This window comes from Alligator sinensis, unplaced genomic scaffold, assembly GCF_000455745.1.
Source record: "Alligator sinensis unplaced genomic scaffold, ASM45574v1 scaffold534_1, whole genome shotgun sequence".
NCBI classification, from domain to species: Eukaryota; Metazoa; Chordata; order Crocodylia; family Alligatoridae; genus Alligator; species Alligator sinensis.
In genome coordinates, this window is record NW_005842050.1 from 250,127 (window position 1) to 270,158 (window position 20,032).

A 20,032-nucleotide genomic window follows, 5' to 3' on the forward strand; every position below is an offset into this window, starting at 1 on the left:
AGAGTGAGTATAAATGGTCAGTTTTTAGGATGGAAAGAGGTAAACAGTGAGGTCCCCCAGGGAATCTGTGTTGGGACTGGTGCTGTTTAACATATTCATAAGTGATCTGGAAAAGGGAGTGAGTAGTGAGGTAGCCAAATTGGCAGATGACACAAAATTATTCAAAGTGGAAAGACCAAGGTGGACTGTGAGGAATTACAGAAGGAACTTGCGCTGTTGTGTGAATGGGCAACTAAATTGCAGATTAATTTCAATGTAGATAAGTGTTAAATGATGCACTTGGGCTCTTCATTAGCTGTTACTACACAGGAATGATCTGGGAGTCATTGTGGATGGTTTGCTAAAACCATTAGGTTGGTGCTCAGCAGCCATCAAAAAGGCAAACAAAATGTTAGGAATTGTTAAGAATGGAATTGTGAACAAAACAGAAAGTATTATTATATTCATTTATAAATCCATGGTGTGTCCACACCTTGAATACTGTGCCCAGTTTTGGTTCCCAAACCTCAGAAATGATATAGAACAACTAGAGAAGGTACAGGGTAGGGCACCAAGAATAATTAGTGGTATGAAGTTTCCATGAGGAGAGCCTAGAAAAGCTAGGCCTATTCAGTCTAGAAAAGGGTTTATAAAATACTAAATAGTGAAAAGAAAGTAAATAGGGATTTATTATTTACTCTCTCTCTCAATGTAAGGACTAAGGGTCATAAAATGAAACTAGTAGGTAGTAAGTTTAAAACTAACAACAAAAATCACACAGCCTGTAATTAAGGTGTGGAACTCATTGCCACAAGATGTTGTGGAAGCTGACAGTTTAACCAGATTCCGAAAGGGATTTAACACATTTTTAGAGTAGGAATACAGCCTCTGAATTCAAACTTCCTAGGCTTTAAATGCTGGAGGCTGAAAGTAGGGGAGGAACAGAGGAAAAACCCTGGTCATACCATATTCACTCTCCCTTTCATCATCCACTCTGCCACTGTGTCTCAGGACCCTGGCCAAGATCAATTTATGGTCTGACCTAGTAAATGGCAACTTTTATGTTCTTGTATGTTCTTAAAGCAAAGACAGCTACTTGCTGCCTGAGGAAAGTGCCTAGCAATGTTTATGAGCCCATAAGCTCCTAGACTAGCCTTCATGGAGGACTCAGGAGCCTGTAGCCATAATATCTAGAGTGGATGGGGCAGTAGCGGATATTTACGCTGTACCTCTAAGGTAAGATCTCATCCTCACGGGTGGGAACTGGACATGGAAGGGATTGGGATATGCCTGTGGGACATCTTAGCTTGTCTTAGCCTTTCTTGAGAAGCAAGTTGCAAAAACAAAAGAAAAGAAACAGGATGCTTGTCTGTAGCAATGGGGATTAGTTCCTACCATCTGCAGCTGGCTGGCTAGAAGCTATACCCAATCATTTGTGGGGAGCTGTGGGCAATGAGAATAAGGTCAGAAATAGACATTTGTTGAGGAAGAAGCAGTGGCAGGACTTGACAGATAGAACCAAGTACTTGCTGTTAGGGACTTTGAGAAAACTCAGCAGATAGAAATGTTTCTCCATGCTGTCATGAATCTGAGTCAAAGGACCCGTTATGAAACCAAACCCTTGACACAGTTGAACACACTCAAGCTTTATGTGAGTTATGAAACACAAGTACAGTCTTGCTTATGCTTCCCCTACAACTTGCAGCTACACTGTAAAGACTTTGCACTCAGTTGGATCTGTAGTGCCAATGAGCCACCAAACCACAGCGGACTTTCATATGTTTCTTAGATTTTTTTAAAGTTTAGATAAAGGGCTTCTTTCTCTCTTCCTCCATTCAAATAAATCCAGAACCCTCTCACTTCTCTGGCATTTACACAGCCCTTCACTGGGTTGGAGCACCCTAGCCAGATGTCCACTCATCTCCATTAACCTTTGCCTTTACTTACCTATATAGAGTTACTCCAACCTGGTTCCACATCATGGAAGTTTCCCAGTGTAGCCCACTCCTTCCTCCAGGTTTCTGGTTTTCAGAAAGGAGTCAAAACAGCAGCAAAAAGAAGCATGCATGATTAGGATGATAAGCCAAGGATAAATAGGGTTCTTGTTGTCGGTTTGGGGTTTTTGAGGGGGTGGGGGGAGGGCTGGTAAAGAGATGAGGAGTTGGAGTTAGTTGTTATTTGTTCCAAGACAGCTCTGACCAAGCCCCATCCCTAATTGCCAGAAATATCTTCTCCCTCTCTGTTCAAGGATTGTAACTGGGCTCTCTGATTTTACGTATCTGTAATGTAGACAAGCCTTTGAAGTAGTACCATGAACAAAAAAAAAAGAATGCACTCTCTCTGGAACACTTTAGTACCTGTTAGCTAAGAAATAATTTCCTGAAGTGAGCATCCTACTGCTGATGTCAAAGATGAGGTTGGCTGGCAGTAGTGCAGAGAGAGCAAAATATAAACAAAACTCATATTTGTGCCAGCTTCATCAGAAAATCAATACAATTCAATATTCATCAAATTGAGGAGAACCCATCTGTGGGAAGAAACTGTCATTTCAACTTACAAAGACATATTAAAGACTAAAGAAATGAAGAAAGAACAGGAGACTCTTTTAATAGGCCTTTGTTCATTTTGCTTTAATTCACAAAACAGAAAAAAACCACCCCAGAATATATCCATAATGATTATAGGTTGTTTTTTATTTTTGGTTATTATTGACACAGCAGTCAAACACTCCCACAGTAGCAAGGAATATGGGATACTTAGGACAGTGTCATTAAAAACAGCATTGAGCAAGGCATTGTACAAACAGAACCAAAAGATAGACAATGTGCCCAGAGGGCACAGTAGATTTTGATAGATGAATCATACAACTTGTATCACCGTGTTCAAATCAGACCTGGATAGAAAGTCTCTTTGCTTTGTGATTAAATACGCTTTGTGTGTGTAATAACTTTAGAAAGGAGAAAGTCAAACAATTAAAATAAGGTCCTAGGAATCAGGAAACGTATGCTCTGTTCTCAGGTCTGCCAATATGTAACATCACTGAACATATCTGCACTTCAGTTTTCCCCAGCTGTAGAACGGTGTATACAGCACAAGTATATGTTGAGGTCCATGGAGTTAACATGTGAAAAGCTCTGAGATCTTTGGGTGAAAGCCAGAATTTGAATGAAAAATATTTATTTTGCAAGCTTCCCAGAATACAGACTATTGATTTCTTTACATATTGCATACAAAACTAAGTACTTTGCTGATAAATAATTAATAGAGTTAATAGTAAAACAATGTAACTGCATGACATTTACTCACAATGGTCTCTTCCAACTCTTCTTCCATAATTTCCTTATTTTTAAACAAGGATTTCTGATTTTCTCACTTTTATTTTTCCATTCAAAGCTGACCAAAATTTCTAATTTAAAGGCGGGCTGCCCAGGAACCAGAGAACAAGGGACTTTACACAGGCATCATCCTTACTGAGAAAGGCACAGATCTTGAAGTAAGTGAATTCATTTGTTGCCTGCTGGCTTGCTTGGCTGCAATTTATAATTTGGAGTTCTCTGTTTTGAGGTGGACAGAGGCCTTTGTAGCTGAAAACAGGAGGAGAGCTCCCTGTCTTTGACCACAACTGACAGATAGTTAACTGATGAATCTAAATAAGGGGACAGGGTTGATCAAGACTTAACAAGCCAAGCATCAGGAGGGAGGAATTGTCCAGAAAACAGAGAATCAGTTTGTTTCTTTTATTAAATGTGGGGACAAGGAAGAGAAGATGGCGATGATGAATGAAGCAGCAGTGCAGGAGATTCAGAGAACTGGAGAGATAATAGAAATTAATGGACACAGAATCCGTGGTACATACATTACTTTCATTAGAGTACCTGTGAGAGGATTTTTAATGGAACTCATGGAAGAAAAGATCCAAAGTGGAGTGCAGATGGAAGCTACTGTGGAGTCCAGGAAGAGATTTGAAGAAGTGGTGGAGGAAAGCTTAGGGAAGGCTGCATGGGTAACAGAAAGTTGGAAGAGATGTCTTAGTATATGGGAAGAGGAAAACCAGGTCAGGAGGGACCAGAAATAAAAGTAAAAGTAGTGCTAGCATTATATGTTAACTATGTGACAGGCTGTAAAGAAGTAAGAATGGATGGTATGGATAAAACAGAATCTGAGTCAAAACTGATTTGCACAAAGATATTAAAACAGATTCTCCTATGATAGGGCTGGAAGTCTGCTAGAAACCCTTAGGTCAGATTTACCTAGAAAACTCTGTATTGTTATTAGAAAGGTAAACACCACAGCAAAGTGTGCCACTATGGGAGATTTCAACTCCCCACATAGACTGGAAAGCAAATGCTACCAATAATGGGTAGGCCCCAGATATTTCTGACACAAATGGACTACTGATTTCTTCACTGAACACTCAGTGAAACAACAAGAAGTGATGCTATTTTATATTTGGTTTTGTAAGTGATGAGGCTATTATAGAAGAACTGATCATAAAGTACAACCTTAAATTGAATAATACCAAATTGATTCACTTTGCTTTAAAAAAGAAAGATCAAGAAAAAGTCTGCAATTGTGGTCCCCTGTTTTGATAATGTAAGAGAACAAGCTAGGGAAGTGCACTGGACTGAGGCACTCGGGGAGTTGAGTGTATACTAGGTCCATTAGTTTACTGGAAGTGGAAGAATCCTACACCTCTAAGATGTTATTAGTAGCAATTTGAATTTCAGTAGTGACTCTTGAAACTTCAGTCTCATTTCCCCCTTACTTTCTCAAGTATAATTATAAAATCATTTATTGCTCCCGACTCCAAATATTGACATTGTTTTGCTTCACTATAATGTCTGTTTTCAGTCTTTCCTCTTTTCCGTCTCCTATACAATATTCCTTTTGATATCCTCTTTTATCCCAGGCAGTCTAAAAACCTTCCTTGTGTTTAAAAAATACAAGACCCAAGGAAATACCTTCAGGAAGATTTTATTTGGATTACAACAACTAGGTCATATTTTGACCTCAAGAGTCGTGCCAAAGAATGTATATCCACCCTAACTTCAAATTTACACCAACATAACCTTAATTCTGTGTAAAGCACTTAATTTTCATCTACTACCATCATTGAAATGTAGTCTTTGTAACAAATTTTATTTGTTTCTGGATCTATAGCAGCTGACAGCATTTCCTCCATTTCTTCCTGTGTAAAAGGCTCACCTGCAGGATAAGAGAAATGTCAGCAGTTTGTTTTGATACAGCGTGTTACTTCCAACATATCACTAGCAAAACTAGCACTAGCACTGGTTGCATTCAGAGTAACAACAGTAGAGCTGTAAGTGAAGAAAGGATAGAGTCATGTTTATTGGAGCAGTCTATGCCAGAGCCACCACTGTTGCTAATACCAGAGCTATTTAGAGATAGAAAATGGTGAGACATTTCCTGAAAAAAAATCAAAACACTTACTGCTCACTGAACTATATCTCAACACCTAAACAGCATAAACACATTGCCCAGCTATTGACAGATACTTTAGCAGAATCATTTTATTTTCTCCCTACTGAGAGTTTGTATCCATACAGTGCATCACACACTAAAGTTAAACCAGTGCTTCTTAAAGTGGTGGTCCGCGGACTGGTGCCGGTCTGTGAGCCACCGGTCGCTGGTCCACAGCGAGTTGCCAGGAAAGAAAGAAATATATTCGCCGGTCCACAGTGAGTTGCCAGGAAAGAAAGAAATATGTGTTCCAACACTTCAGGTGACATCATGTCATGCGAGGTGAGGAAAGAGAAACAGCTGGTCGCACATTTGTGTAGCGCTGTTACATGCAGTTGCTGCCACCAGCTGAACCGGGCACCGGTCCCTGGCCCACTGGAAAAAAAGTTGCCGATCCGCCACATCAGATAGTTTGAGAAGCACTGAGTTAAACATCTTCACCCAGCAGTAGCTATGTTAGCTGTACTTGAAAGCATATGACATTCTCCCAGGTTTCCTTGCAGATATGCTGACACAAAAAAGAGTGGCACTGCCTTTAAAAACCAAAAAACCTTAAAACCTAAGTCATTTTTATTATATTTATATATGCCATTTTCTCTACTATTGTCCTGTTAAGAATGTCTCCTGTTTTCCAGCACTCTGCAAGAACTTGAGCTTGCAGTTACTCCACTTAGATGTAAGACTCTTGTCTCTGCACTGTCACACTTATGGGATAGAAGTACTCAGTAGAGTGTGAGGGAAAGCTGAATCTCTAGAAGATAATGGCCCCTCTTCTCAAAAGATGTCCAGGTGAACTTGAAAGTCCATCATAAATGGCATCAAGGCTAATGTATTCCACAGAGCAGGGATACTGAAAGAGACTAAGCATATCCTCAAGATCTGAGCTTGAAGTAAACTAATCTCTTCTGTGAAGAAGAGTCACTTGGGGCGGGGTGGGGACGGACGACGACACTAGCACAGCGGCACTGTCTTCCAAGGGAGGAAAGGAATCAACACACCAAATCTACCCACCTACTTCCTAGGTCTGCAACGTATTTCCTATTCTGTGATAATGCCAAGTCTGGTTGGAGAACCTTTCAAAGCCACACTGTCAGGAGTACAACTGGGGTGTAGGCATTTGGGCTAGGGACAGACATTCAAAAAGCCTGAGTTGGAATTGATTCAATCTGTGCAGGTTAGTCTAACCTGGCTAGGCCGAACCGGTTTGTAACTGCACAGACATCCCCTCTGGAATGAAAAAAATCAGGCACATGCCTGCACTGGCTCAAGCTAGAACCCGGAGGGCACTAGAGCAGCCCTCCCTTCCCTTCTATGGTACTGAGCTGAGGCGGGCTGTGGCCAGGCCCTGGCAGGATGCTCTGATGTTCCCCCACTCCTGAGCAACCCAGCAGGGAATGTTTATCATCCCTAACTCAATGTCCATCAACCCATTAAGAAAACAAAGCCTCTCTTCATTAGTTCAAGGTCTTTTTAAACAGCTTTTCCAAGGAAGGACATTACCAGCTACCTGTTGATTAACTCCAAAGAGCCTGTCTCCCTTTGTTGTCTCCCACAGCACGGACTGTAGCCAGCATGTGGTCTGTTAGCTATTGTTGAGAGGTGTAAAGCAGAGGGAAAGGGAGAATAATCCTTGCTTAGTAGGGAGAAGCCAGGCAGATACTGGCAGTCTCTGCTAGAGCTCCAGTGAGGGAACAGAGGGGAGGGGGAATTCCTACTTAGCAGGGAGTGGTGAGGAGGAAGTGGGGGGCAGCCTGCAGTCTCTGCCAGAGCTCCAGCCATGGAGCAGAGCGGAGGGGCCAGCCTTGCTGTAGAGCAGAGAGCCCCACCCAGCCCAGAGAGCATGCTGGGAAGCTGGGAGTCTGGTTTATCTTAAACCAGCAAGGGGTCTGGGGCAGACATTGCATAAACTGGTTTGAGCCAAATCAGTTAAGTCTGATACTTCATTCAACCAGGTTTATCTCAAACCAGTTTCAGCCATTTTCAAATTGGTTTATGTACACTGAACATCTGTCCTGCTACAGGTTTAAACCAGTTTCTGATTACTTAAACTGGTTAATGTGTGATGTCTGTCCCTAGCCTTGGGGCTTGACCACAGAGGGTCAAAACCCAGAGGATTAGGAAAACACAAGATCATGAGAGTAAGGGTCTAACAAGAGTCAGGAGAGGAGGAGGGTCAGGAGGCAGTGATCTGTATGGGAATAGGACACAGGCAGAATCACAAGCCAGGAGTCAGAAACAGGAAGCAGGAAGCCAGATCAGAGTCAATACCCAGGGGGACCAGAATAGGCAGTTATAGCTATATGGGAGTAAGATAAGGGTGATCACCAAGATAAGCCAGGAGCCAGCTGTCAGAGGCCAAGAATCTGGAAGCAGAAGGGGTCAAGGAGCCAGTTTGGAATAAATAGTCAACAACCAAGAACCAATAGGAAGCCAGAAGGCCAACAAGCAGGACTCAGGGAACAGGAAACCAGGAACCAGCAAGCAGGACCTAGGACACTAGGAAAAAGCAGATAGGATCCACAGACTGGGAAACTAAGAACAAGGACTCAGAAGGCAAAAGCTAAACAGAGAACCCTCTCTTTTGTTAAGCAGCCTACTGAGCCCTGAGAAAATTGCCACTTACAATCAAGCAGCTATGCTCATGCAGGCAACTGTGACCTGAGGGTAGGTAGGCCACTAGCAGCCAGGGCACAGTACTGGTCAGTCACACTGCTGCTGAAGTGTTTGGGGACTGCCCATTCTCCTACAAACTTAGCTATAGCCACCCCAAAATTCCCTGTAGCCCCCAGTTGGGTTGGGAGGTTGTTTTGGGCTTGAAATGGGTTGGGATTGTTTTTAAAGGCAGTGCCACTCTTTTTTCTTGTAAGACTTGGCAACACTGGTTTCCTCTTAGCCACTGATCAGCCTGCTCTCATCTGCTGCAATCTGTTCAGCTTCCCTTCTACATTATTAAGCTACCTACATGAAGAAATGCTCCTGTACCTTATTACAAGGCAGCTTGCCCCAGACGGCTTCTTGCAGCTCTGTAACTCCTGTCTTTATCTCCCTCCCAGCTGCACCTGGGAGGTACAAACAGCTGCACTGTGCTCCACAGCCCTAGAACTGGCTCTGTGGCTGTCGTGATTGCATATATGGCTCCAGCACATGGCCATGAAGGGGACCTGAGGGCAGTGCAACTGTGGCCCCACCTTGCTGTCCATCTGGAAGCACACGTGCAGCCACTGCTGCCACAGAGCCAGTGCTGGCTGCTGCGGAGTCCAGTGCAGCTGTTTGTAGCATGCCTGCCACTTGCTGCAGCTGCCCAGAGCCTAGTCTGGCTATGGTAGGCAACCAGGAAGCTGCAAACTGCTGCACTGGGTTCCCCAAGCTGGCTTTGTGGTGGCAGCAGCTGCACGTGCATCTTGGGATGGACAACAGGGGAGGGACCAGGGTTATGCTGGCCCAGACCTCTTTCCGGCTGTGCACCCAGAGGCACACATGCAGCCAGCACCACGGAGTCTGTACCAGGGCTGAGGAGCCTGGCGCAGCTTTTTGCAGCCTCCTGGCTGCCTGCCACAAGCTTTGGGCAGCTGCAGCAGGCAGTGGGCTGGCTGCAAGCAGCTGTGCCAAACTCTGAAGGCCCAGCACCAGCTCCATGGCAGCAGTGCGTGCACATGTACCTTGCAGCACATGGTGAGGAAGGGGCTCCCCCACCGTCCACCCAGAGGCATGCATACAGCTGCTGCCAGCAACAACGATCAGGCCCCTCACGGCTCCCTCCCCTCCGGCATGCCATGCCAAGGCATAGGTAGATGTTGCAGTGCTTTTGGCACTCCAGCCAAAAACGTTGCCAACCCCTGCTTTAGTTAGTCACCAGGCTGGTCAAATCTGGCCAGAAGCCTCCAGAAGGGGCTAATTCTCTGCCCACTTCCTGTCCCTGGAGTGGCTGCCCAGGGTAAGCTGACCCTCCACTCACTGTGTATAAATCCCTGAACCAGAACAAGAAGTGTCTAGGCAACAGGTCTCAACCTGATAGTGTAACTGTAAAGGTGTGTTTTGGACCATCAAGTAAACCATAGCGATCATGAGACAGGTTGGCATAGGCATGGGGGAGGGGGGATGTGCGTGAGTGCCTCCATGCGTGTGTATGCGTGTGTGTAAGAAATAAATATTTTTACAAAAAAAAACCCATGATGGTTCCTCTGGCTTGGCCCTCTCACTTGACCCCCAACTCCTTGACCTGGCTTGCTCTAAGACCAGGGGTTGGCAACATTTTGGGGCAGAGTGCTAAAAACACCCGCAACCTTGACTTGTAAGATGCTGGCGTGCCAAAGGCAGATGGTGGGTGAACTGCAAGGGGCCTGAACCCTGTTGTGGCAGCAAAGCCCTGGCCTGTTCCCTGCTGTCCACCTTGAGGTGCATGTGCCAAACAAAATGCCTTTTGCATGCTATGCTCTGGCACATGTGCTGGGGGTTGCCTACCCCTGTCCTAGACCCTGATCTCAGATTGATCCACTGAACTCCTGCCCTGCCACCTCACTTGACTTTAGATTCATCCTGCCTCTGACCAGCACCTTGATCCCTGAATGGCCCCAGACCTGGCTACCCAGGTCCTAGCCTGACATTGCCTGCTGCTCTTTTCCTCTTAAAATAACAGGGGTCTTTGACCCTTATTACAAAGTCATAAAAATTCAGCCAAAAATTGTTCTACATTACAATTTTCATCCACGTCATTCCCTTGTCATTCATGCTGTGATTAATACAATTGCAAAATACAGGTTTCCCTCGCTTTACGCTGTACATGCGTTCCTGGAAAACGGCACATAACTTGAATTCACATAAAAGGAACCCACTTTACAATGTAACAGAGGGATACGTTCCAAGACCTCGACTATACTGACCCAGACCCATTTCTACCACTTTTGCAAGGCAATTTTGGTACTCACCAATAGCAGGCAGTACACACAAGCACAGAGTGGTAGTGAATGTTTAGTTGGTGTGAAGAGAGGGTGGTGAAGACTTCATTGATCGACCAGGGAGAGGGGTATGAGATAAGTTAGTGGGACACTTAGAAGACATAATGGGGATGGCAACTACAGAAAAAGGTGTCACAGACAATGAGTAAGGAGGACAGACCCACACAGGAGACTATATTTTGGTGCATGTCACTCCCACAATGCACTGCACAAAGCAGCTGACTGCGGGCTTCCACCGCACCAATCGCATAAGAATGAATTTACCTCACATATAACAGATTTTTTATATAAAAAGGGTCATCGCATAAGAGCGAATTCACACATACAGAACCTGCATAAAGTGAGGGAAACCTGTATATGTAATGTGTGGAGGGACCTTATTAACAGAATTATTAATTTGTATTTTATCATGTCACAGATACACAAGAAAGGATGCAGTCAGGGAAATAAAATTATCTTTATCTGGAGAATTCACAAATCAGGAGTTTTTGTTCTGCAGTTTTGACTCACCTAAGTCCTGTGGAAAACACGGAACCTACTCATGTGAGTATGGGGAACCATGTTAGGCCTGTATATGCACTGTATTTTCTCACCTATAACGTGCCCCCAAATGAAACATGAACCTTGTTTTTGGAAGCCAGAATGTAGAGAAAAAGATTTTTCCAGAGTCATGGCCAACTGTGTGACATAAAATAAGTTTTCCTAGAAAGAAAGTCACCATGATGTGTGGCATCAGGAACTTCCTGGTATGACAGATTGCCTCCTGTAATGCCACACTTTTGGGACACTCTGTTGACAAGAGAACTTACTCTATGTCATAAGGTTAGGCCCCAGCCCCTTGCAAGCAAATCTGTAAGTAATTTCTGTATATAAAGTGTTGTTTCCATATCACAAGCCTCATCAAGATATTACTAGCAGCTTAGTTTATGCTTTAGGCACAATCTACCATGCTTAGCCAGTAGTTATAGCTGGGAGAGGGTTAACACAGGATTCCACTCTTTCAGTTTGCTGAGCAGACACAAGCAGCAGCCATGTTGGCAGCTGCATGGCATGCAGGGTATCTTCAGGCATAGGCAACTGGTAGGGAGTGCATGGGGGTGCATGTGCCCCCCCGAAGGGACTGGTGCCCCCCCTGAAGGCCAACACTGATGCTGTCAGTGGGGCTGGTGCCCCCTGACAGGGCCGCCATCGTTGGCGGCTTCTGTGGGTGCCACCCCAGATTCAGGAGGCACCAGTCACTCATGCTTGTAAACGAATGCCCCGTTTCCAGCCAACAAAATAGTTTCCCCACTTAAAAAACCTGCCCCCCTGGCCAATTTGGGGTAAAGAGGTGCAAGCTGTATGTGAGAAAATATGGTAATCCATGATAGGCTACCATGATGGATAAAATATAAAGGCATCCTCAAGGCACCACATACTTGTATACAATTATTTTCATACAGACCAGTTTTACAAAATAAATCAAAGAATAGTTTACCTTCTTCAGTCATGCATTTGATTAACTCCTGTTTTGTAAGATATCCATTTTTATTCTGATCTAACACCTAAAACAGAAACAGAATAAAACTTTGGGTTTTTAATCTCACTGCTTTTCCCCTTAAGAGACATTTTAAATTTGTAGTTACAGACCTCAAATGCATGCAAAAGAACATCTTCTGGAATAGGCCGGTATCTGAAATTAGTCAATTAAAAGAGTTAATGGTATGATTTGCGAAGCTACTATACTAATTTGGAAAGATAAATCCTAAACATTAATGAAAAAGGGGACAACTGCAGACAATCTAGGGAAACTGACTATGCACAGTTTAACAAATTCCTGTTTGGTTTTACTAACAGTCTGTATCCTGGTGTCTTACGATTATCTTGTACTCTGTTTTTGCTTCAACCACAGGCAAGTTTGTTCTCTATGCCTGGGTTGGGTATGCAGACTATCAAAACTTGATATTTGACTAGTTCAACCTAGCCAGTACAATGCTAATGCAGGGGTGGGCAAAATGCGACCCGCGGGCTGGATGAAGCCGGCCAAGCCATTCTATCCAGCTCGCAGGGCCCCTAAAAAATTTAGAAAATTAATATTAATCTTCCCTAGGCACCTGTCATGTGACCCTCAATGGCCTGCCAAAACTCAGTAAGTGGCCCTCCTCCCAAAATAATTGCCTGCCCCTGTGCTAATGGATGCACCAGGAAATCTGTCCTGCCCAGGTGGGCTGGAAATTAACAACAGGTCACCTAGTAAGGACTCTGAGGTGAAGAAAATGGGGTGGCGGGAGGGGAGGTTCTTGTTTATCTACAACCATTTATCTCTTGGGCTATCTATACTGAAGTGTAAGTGTATTAGAAAACTTTGCAAAGCCTTTGTTTTGTATGCTTCAAATATAATGTTCCCCTGGAGAGATCAACTTTAAATCAGCATGCTTACATAGTTGAAGCTCTGGAAAAAGCCATTACTAAGCTAACTGGAAATTCAAGTTGGTCCTAAAATTGTTGGCTTCTGTGAAGGGGTAATAGAGAAAGTTTTGATGCCCAGGGTGAGAGAGGCCAAAGAAAGAATGCTGGAGACAGCTTAGACCTAGAAAACATGAAATGTGCAGGTCCTCCATGCTGGGATCCAAACACAACAGCCTGGTTTGTATTTAAGATCATAACTGTGACACTTAAGACACAGTTCTATCCTGCAAATTGTGTGTGCTACAAAAATATATCCACTACAAGACAATTTAACCAAATTGTGCAGACATTTCACCTGCAAAAATGAACGCCACTTAAGTCAATAGGAAATTTGTATGCAAACTAACTTAGAAGCATTACATATAAGACTATGGGGTTTCTTAAGCTTCCAGTAAAAGACACTAACACATTTCAATAATAAAAATTCACTAAAAATAATATTTTACAATAAAAGATAAATTAAAATGCATCCAGGCTCTGTGTAAATGCAAAGATCACTGTGTGCCTCTGAATAATATATGGCCTTCTTATTCCAGACATATCTACTAACCTTTTAGGCAGCTAATAATGTACATTTACTATACATGGCAGTTATTTTGTTAACACAAATATGCAACTGATTTATGATATTAGTAGAAACACACTGTGCCTATCAGTAAATGAAATTCATATATGCAAAAAACTAAAGATGAAAGGTCTTTATTCTGATATAAAATCTCTCCAGAGATATACAAGATCAGTTAGATGAGGAATTAATTCTGATTCACACTATATAAAACAGAAATATCATGTTATCATAATTCACAGTAATTGTAAACTATGAAATATTACAGACGTTGTTTTGGGGGATGTAGAACAATTACATTTAGACTAAAGCTAAATTTCTTTCCAATATCAAACTTAAATCAAACCCCTCCTCCCCAACAAAAAACAAACATGAGCATAATTAATGTACAAAATCATCTCCATCAATCTGAAACAAGGTATACCACATTTGGGTCTGGTTTCAATTACCTTTTTTCCATTAATACTTTAGTCATCATTGGAAGAAATTTTTCTAAATGAATATACCCAGTAGGTTCTTCTTCTTCTACCTAAAAATATAACATAAGGTTAGATAAGGATAGCAAATACAAAACTTAAGTGATTCATTAAAAACGTAACAAAAGAAACAGAGAATAGCTTGGCTCATGCATTAAATAATGGGGCTAGATTTTCTCATCTTAAAGCTAAAACACAGAAAAGAAATGGTTGTACTGTTTCCCCAAGTGGCCATGAACAAAAGTAGGTGAAGAGTAACAGCTAGTCAGACGTAGATAAGGTGACGATATGTCATGGTTTGGCTGGGACACTCCTGGATTCTGTAGGTCGGCCAGTTGATTGAAAATCCTGGGCAGGAGTGCAGTGGGGAGGCAGAGTGGCATGATGCACCAGGCACGTGGCTGGGTAGGCCCTGCTGCTCCTATGTGGGAGTAAAGACATGCCACATGTGGGCAGGGTGGCGCCTGCTCCAGTTTGCCCACCTTGGTCCTACATAGGAAGCAACGGTGTCTGCCCGGCTGCCTGGCTAGTGCCCCATGAGTCTCCACTTCCCTGCCAGGCTCCAGCCCAGGACTTTTGACCAACCTGCTGGGAACGAGCTACAGAATCCTGGAGTGTCCTGGTCAAGCCGAGATGTCTGGTCATCCTAGGCACAGGTGAGATAGAAATTGAGCTCCTCCTCCCTGGTGTGAAATGGAAGCTGGGGTAAAGATTACTGTAGGAAACTGGGGTAGAAGTGTCTTACATCCCCATATCCTGGAATAAACTGAAAACTCAGGATTTTGAATTAGACTTCCTTCCCTAGGCTCCCTTGTCAAGTGGCACAGTTCCCACCACCCCCATAAATAGCACTGAATGAAAAGACTGAAACTAATCCTAAATAACTTGCACACTACTTCTGATCTTTAAAATGTTTTACAAACATAAGCTAATTATCATAAAGCTACCTTGATTTATTATACCTGTTCCATGGATCAAGAAACTTAGGCAGAAGGACAAAGTAGATTTACTTTCAGCCATTAGTGGCCAACTGCTGATATAGCCATCTCCACCTGTTCAGACTCCTACCATAGACAAGAATATATGAAATTTGCACTTGTGGAATACATCCCTGGTTGAAACCAGGGTTGACTCCACCAGTCCAAATTACAGCTTTTCTACACTAGTGGTTTGCAATGGTCTTGAAATTATGGCAGATTCCCAGTACAGCCAGCATCTTACTAACTGCCTAAAACTATAGAACAAGTTATTTTCTGAACTGAATTTAAAACACAGTACTTTGTTCCCAGTTGTGTACTCAAACCTGTAGTTTTCTCTCATATGTTCTATAAATTGTTACTATATGCTGTTGTTAGTGATAACTTCTGACTTTGTACAGTATGCATCATAGACTGTGAAGCCAGGAAAAACTGCCACAAAAAATTCAGCATTTAATAAAACATAGCATACATCTCTTTTTGTATGTCAGACTATTTTCTATTAATTATACATTTTATGCCCCTTTCCTGAAATCAGAGTAGGAAGCTGGGAAAATGGAAAAACAGTTTACATTTGAAGTGAAAGTCTATAAAATGATTTATTCTGAGCAATGTACTGAAACAGAGACTTACTGCTAACCTGGGCCCTGCTTCCCAAAAGACTTATGCATGTACTTAACTTTAAACATGTGAACTGTCCCATTAACTTAAATAGGACCAATACATACACTAAAGTACATATGTAAGTCTCTGCAGGATTTTAATCCAGTCTATGTTGATATCCAAATGACAGCTGTTTTAAGAATGTTTGATCTTCCTTACTGGAATTTCTCAGACATCTATATAGTATATAGCCAGAAAATTCATATATACAGCAATCTTAAAAGTGTGAGTAATAAATGTGTGTACACATTTCTGATAAACTATCATATTTCACTTATTACAATAACCCAGATTAAAAGCCAGAGAAACAATGAGGTTAACATTATGCCAGGAGAATACTAAATGATAAACAATTAAGAATTCAAAATCGTTCAGGATGAATGCTTGAATTTTACAGAAAGGAACTGGGTTTTGTTCTCAAACTCAAAAGACAGAAAAACTAGTATTTAACCAAGAGAATGTTCAAAAAGTGTGATGTAATAGCCTTTTTACATTTTAGTTAACTTTTTTGCTGTGTGATCAACTGATTTTTTTTTTGCTTTCATACCACACTCATTACTACAGCATCTATGTGAAATACTTGTGACAAAAAAATATAAAGGGAAGAGCTATATCCTAGATAAGATGCATCAATGCCTCAATGTTACCTTCTACAATCAATTAATTCAAAATACTTGGATGTTTGTTAATGGGTACTATCTATGGAGTTATTGTATAAGATGTTTTAAAGGTACAGTATATCCTTCAGGATCAGATTATTGTGTTCTGATAGTTTAAAGATAAACAGGGCCATCAAAGGAGAGGCCAAAGAGATAGATTGTCTTGTTCAAAGAAGTCTGAAAGGTTGGGAAAAATGATAAACAATCCTAGAACCAAGAAAAGGTTTTTCCAACCACCCAAATATATTAATAAAAGATTTGCTCTATACCAGTGATGCTCAACCTCCAGTCTTCAGGCATCTGGCCCATGGGACTCCCCAAGGGTTGGGAAATTTGGTGGTGGGGGAGCAGTATAAATTAATACAGCCCCCCTCCCCCACTGCCAAATTCCCAACCTCCACAGTGGGTCAGAGCCAGGTCAAGCCCCTTCCCCTCCATGGGACCAGGTTGAGTCTGCATGAATCCCTTTTCAAGCCATCAGGGCTGTGCTGGGGCTGCATGAAGCCCCCTTCCCCCTCATGGGGCTAGGCTGAGGCTGCATGAAACCCCCTTCCTCCTGTGAGGCTGGGCCAGGGCTGACCTGCCCCACATTCTCTTCTGCTCAGCTGGATGGTGCCCTGCAATGCCTGTCCAGGGTGCCAGATTGGAACCACCAACTGGATCTGGCTCACAGACAGTTGGGGCATTGCTCATCCAGCCTGCTGGGAAAAAAGGTTGAGCACTGCTGCTCTACATTATAAAGGGCTAGAGGGATTTATAGTAGGTTTTTACAGCATGATAAAAAAGTGAGAGAGAAGATTTTTTGTGGGTGATTTCTTTTATTGGACCAACTATAAAGTTGTGAAGGCTATAATTTTGCTTTCAGATTTTTCCTGGATCATCACAAGTACATTATCATCTCAACACTAGCATAAAAAATAAAAGAGTTTTTTGTCATTCATGGGTGTAGGTTGTAGCTGTGTTGGTCTAAGGAAATAGGCAGACAAGATTCTTTGGGTGAATTTGATATCTTTTATTAGACCAACTTAAATAGTTGGAAAAAATTTCCTAGCAAGCTTGCTGAGGAAGCATCTGCAGTTGACGTGTGCTCTTCCTAGATGGAATGAATAGTAAAGAGGCCAGAGGTTGGTATGCATGCAAGAAAGGCAGTCAGTGAAGATGTAAATTGAGGAGTCAGTGAGTGAGAGAGAGGCTGGGGGTAGGGAGAGGTGGGTAAATGTAGCAGGTAAAAGTAGAGAGGTACCAGGGGAGTCAGATGTCAGGCAGGTTACAATGTGTCATAAATCCGATGTCTATATTTAGTCCATGGTTTTTTGTATCCAAGAGGTTGATGAAGTGAAGTGCATAGGCTTGTCTGTGAAAAGTATTTTGTAAGTTCCCTTTGAGGATTAGAACTGAGAGATTGGAGAGAGAGTGGTTTGCTTGTGAGAAATATGCCTGTACATATTATTGGGTATTCTTGTCTTTAATAGATTACTGGTGTGCATTCATTCTGGTGTGCGGTTACTGTTTGGTCTCTCTTACATATTTTCCATCAGGGTATTTGGTGCACTGGATGAGATATATTACATTTCTGGAGGTGCAGGTGTAAGATCCAGGAATGCTGATGGCTCTGTTGTGGGGTGTAGTGATTATGGGGGTGGTGGAGATGTGTTGGCAGGTTTTGCATTTCTTGTCATGGCACGGTCTAGATCCATTTGGTGTGTTCTGGGCCATAGTAAGTTTGCTTCTGGTGATGAGGTTAGCGAGGTTCAGTGCTTGTTTGAAGGCTAGGATGGGTGGTTCTGGGAAGATCTCTTTAAGAATTGGGTCTCCTTCTAGTGTGGGTTGCAGTTGTTAGAGGATTTTCTGTATGGATTCGAGGGCAGGGTGATATGTCATAACCAGTGGTGTGCAATTTGTGGGGGGGTTTCTTCTGTACTGCAGCAATTCTTCATGTGGTATCTGGGTGGCTCTTTCAAATGTGCAATCTATCTCTCTGGAGCAGTATCCTTATTGAATGAAAGCCTTTTTAAGATTAGTGAAGTGGCAATCCTGGGTGTTCTCCTTAGTGCAAATTCAGTGATATCTGAGGGCTTGGCTGTATATCACAGATTTCTGATATCACAGATATCAGATTCACCCAAAGAACCTTGTCTGCCTTTGTCATTTAGGAACATCAGAATTTTCTCCCAAAAGAAATACTCTGAATTACATTGTAAGTTTTGATCCCACACGGTCCAAAATGGTTGACTTCAGGGAAGCATAGGTGCATGCAGCCTTGGCTCCCTGGGCCTAATAGGTAGTCTGGGCTTCCCCAATTAAGTAGGGTGCTAACCTAGTAATCCATTGATCCACTCAGCTACCCCTTGCATCCATCTGGGTCTGGGGTGCCCCACTGCCCTCCAGGCTGGGTTTTACTTGCTACAGTAGTAGCAGCAGCAGCAGAATAAAGCTCTGCTGTTCCTCTTGCATCCTTTGCTGGAGCTACTGTTGCTGCTACAGCTGAAGCTCCTCCATCCATTTTTAATACAACTTCGGGGTTTATTCTTTTGGCTGAGACCTGAGCCTGCGCACATTCTCCAAGAGTAGGAGGTTGACACCTCAGGGGCCCCCCTCAGCCAGGCTTTTGCTCCCCAAACATCTCTTAGCAAGCCCCAGTAATAAACAAAATCTTTCAAACTGGCTAACCTTTACTCCTTGGGGCATTTCTCAGCACACTCCAGTAATATACAGTCTTTTAATAACTAAAACAAAGAAACAAAAAAAACCCAGCTTGTCATCTTGGACACTGAGAAGGGCCCCCTGTGGTTCCAAACTTCAAACTACAGCAGCAGTTCAGTTCCCAATCTGTACTATGTGTACCACCAGTGGTACACAGACAACCTATCAGTGGTACGTGTTAATAGATTTATTATAATTACTTTATATGACAAAAAATTGCTGGCAGTACTTAAGGTTGTATTGTTTTAAATTGGTGGTATGCAATCTGTCACAGTTTAGGAACCACTGCACTACAGACTTGCCCCTCCTCCTAACAGAGCTGTCTTCCATTCTGGTACTTCACCCCTCCCTCTGGCTCTGATTGCTGGGTTTTTTCATTCCAGTTCCTCATTAGCCTTCACACAGCTGCAACCCCTCAGTCAGGCTGGCTGCTTCCTCTTAAGGAGACAGGCCACCCTGGATTCTAACAGATGTAATGTTTTGCATGAGATCAGCCCCCTGAAAGCGCTCCACAGCCATGCCCTAACAGAAGTGCATGGCTGGAAAACACTTTAAAATTGTCCAATCGCACAACACATTAACTGGTTCAGATAAAGGTGCTCCAAAGCAGAGCACCTTCATTAACTTCTGTAAGTCCCTGTGCACCCATTTCCTACCCATGCTGTCTGCTGGTTGGGAGTGGGAAGAAGGGAAGGAAGGGAGCAGAAGCAGTCATTAGAATCAGAAAGTAAAAACATTTCTCTCTCTCTCTCTCTCTCTCTCTCACACACACACACACACACACACACACACAAAAATATATCCCCTGCCAAGCCATACATACACAAAATTTCTCTCTCCAAGCCATACTCACATACTCTCCCTCCCAGCCACACACTGGGCTGCTACTATTCCATTTCACAAGGAAGCATGTGCTGCCCCCAGCCTGGGGTGAGCACAGCTTGCAGAACACTGCAGAGGTAGCCCTGCGGGGTTGCTGCTGCTATACCCAGTGAAGCATGCTGAAGCCCCACTGTCCCATCTCCCCCTGTCTTCACACCCCCTCTCATCCTGCAGATAGCACCACAGCTGGGGGTTGGGGGGGAAGCTAGGGGAAAGAGGCTGTAGACAGGCAGCCTTTCTCCAG

The 20,032-nt window shown here is 43.0% G+C and overlaps 1 protein-coding gene across 3 annotated transcripts in view; it reads right to left on the reverse strand.

Moving 5' to 3' along the window:
• Positions 1-4,937: 4,937 nt before the first annotated feature.
• EFCAB2 (EF-hand calcium binding domain 2) overlaps positions 4,938-20,032 on the reverse strand; it is a 30,412-nt gene continuing 15,317 nt past the window's right edge. For 2 of the 3 annotated variants that reach the window (XM_025203248.1, XM_025203247.1), the window contains 4 exons: positions 13,878-13,957; positions 12,045-12,087; positions 11,893-11,959; positions 4,938-5,184 (listed from right to left, as the gene is read on the reverse strand). In XM_025203248.1, coding sequence (XP_025059033.1) covers positions 5,069-5,184; positions 11,893-11,959; positions 12,045-12,087; positions 13,878-13,957 — 306 coding nt within the window. In that variant the 3' untranslated portion in view covers positions 4,938-5,068. Of the gene's footprint in view, positions 5,185-11,892; positions 11,960-12,044; positions 12,088-13,877; positions 13,958-14,866; positions 14,891-20,032 lie in introns of those variants that run through there. The other variant, XM_025203249.1, reaches the window with a different exon arrangement.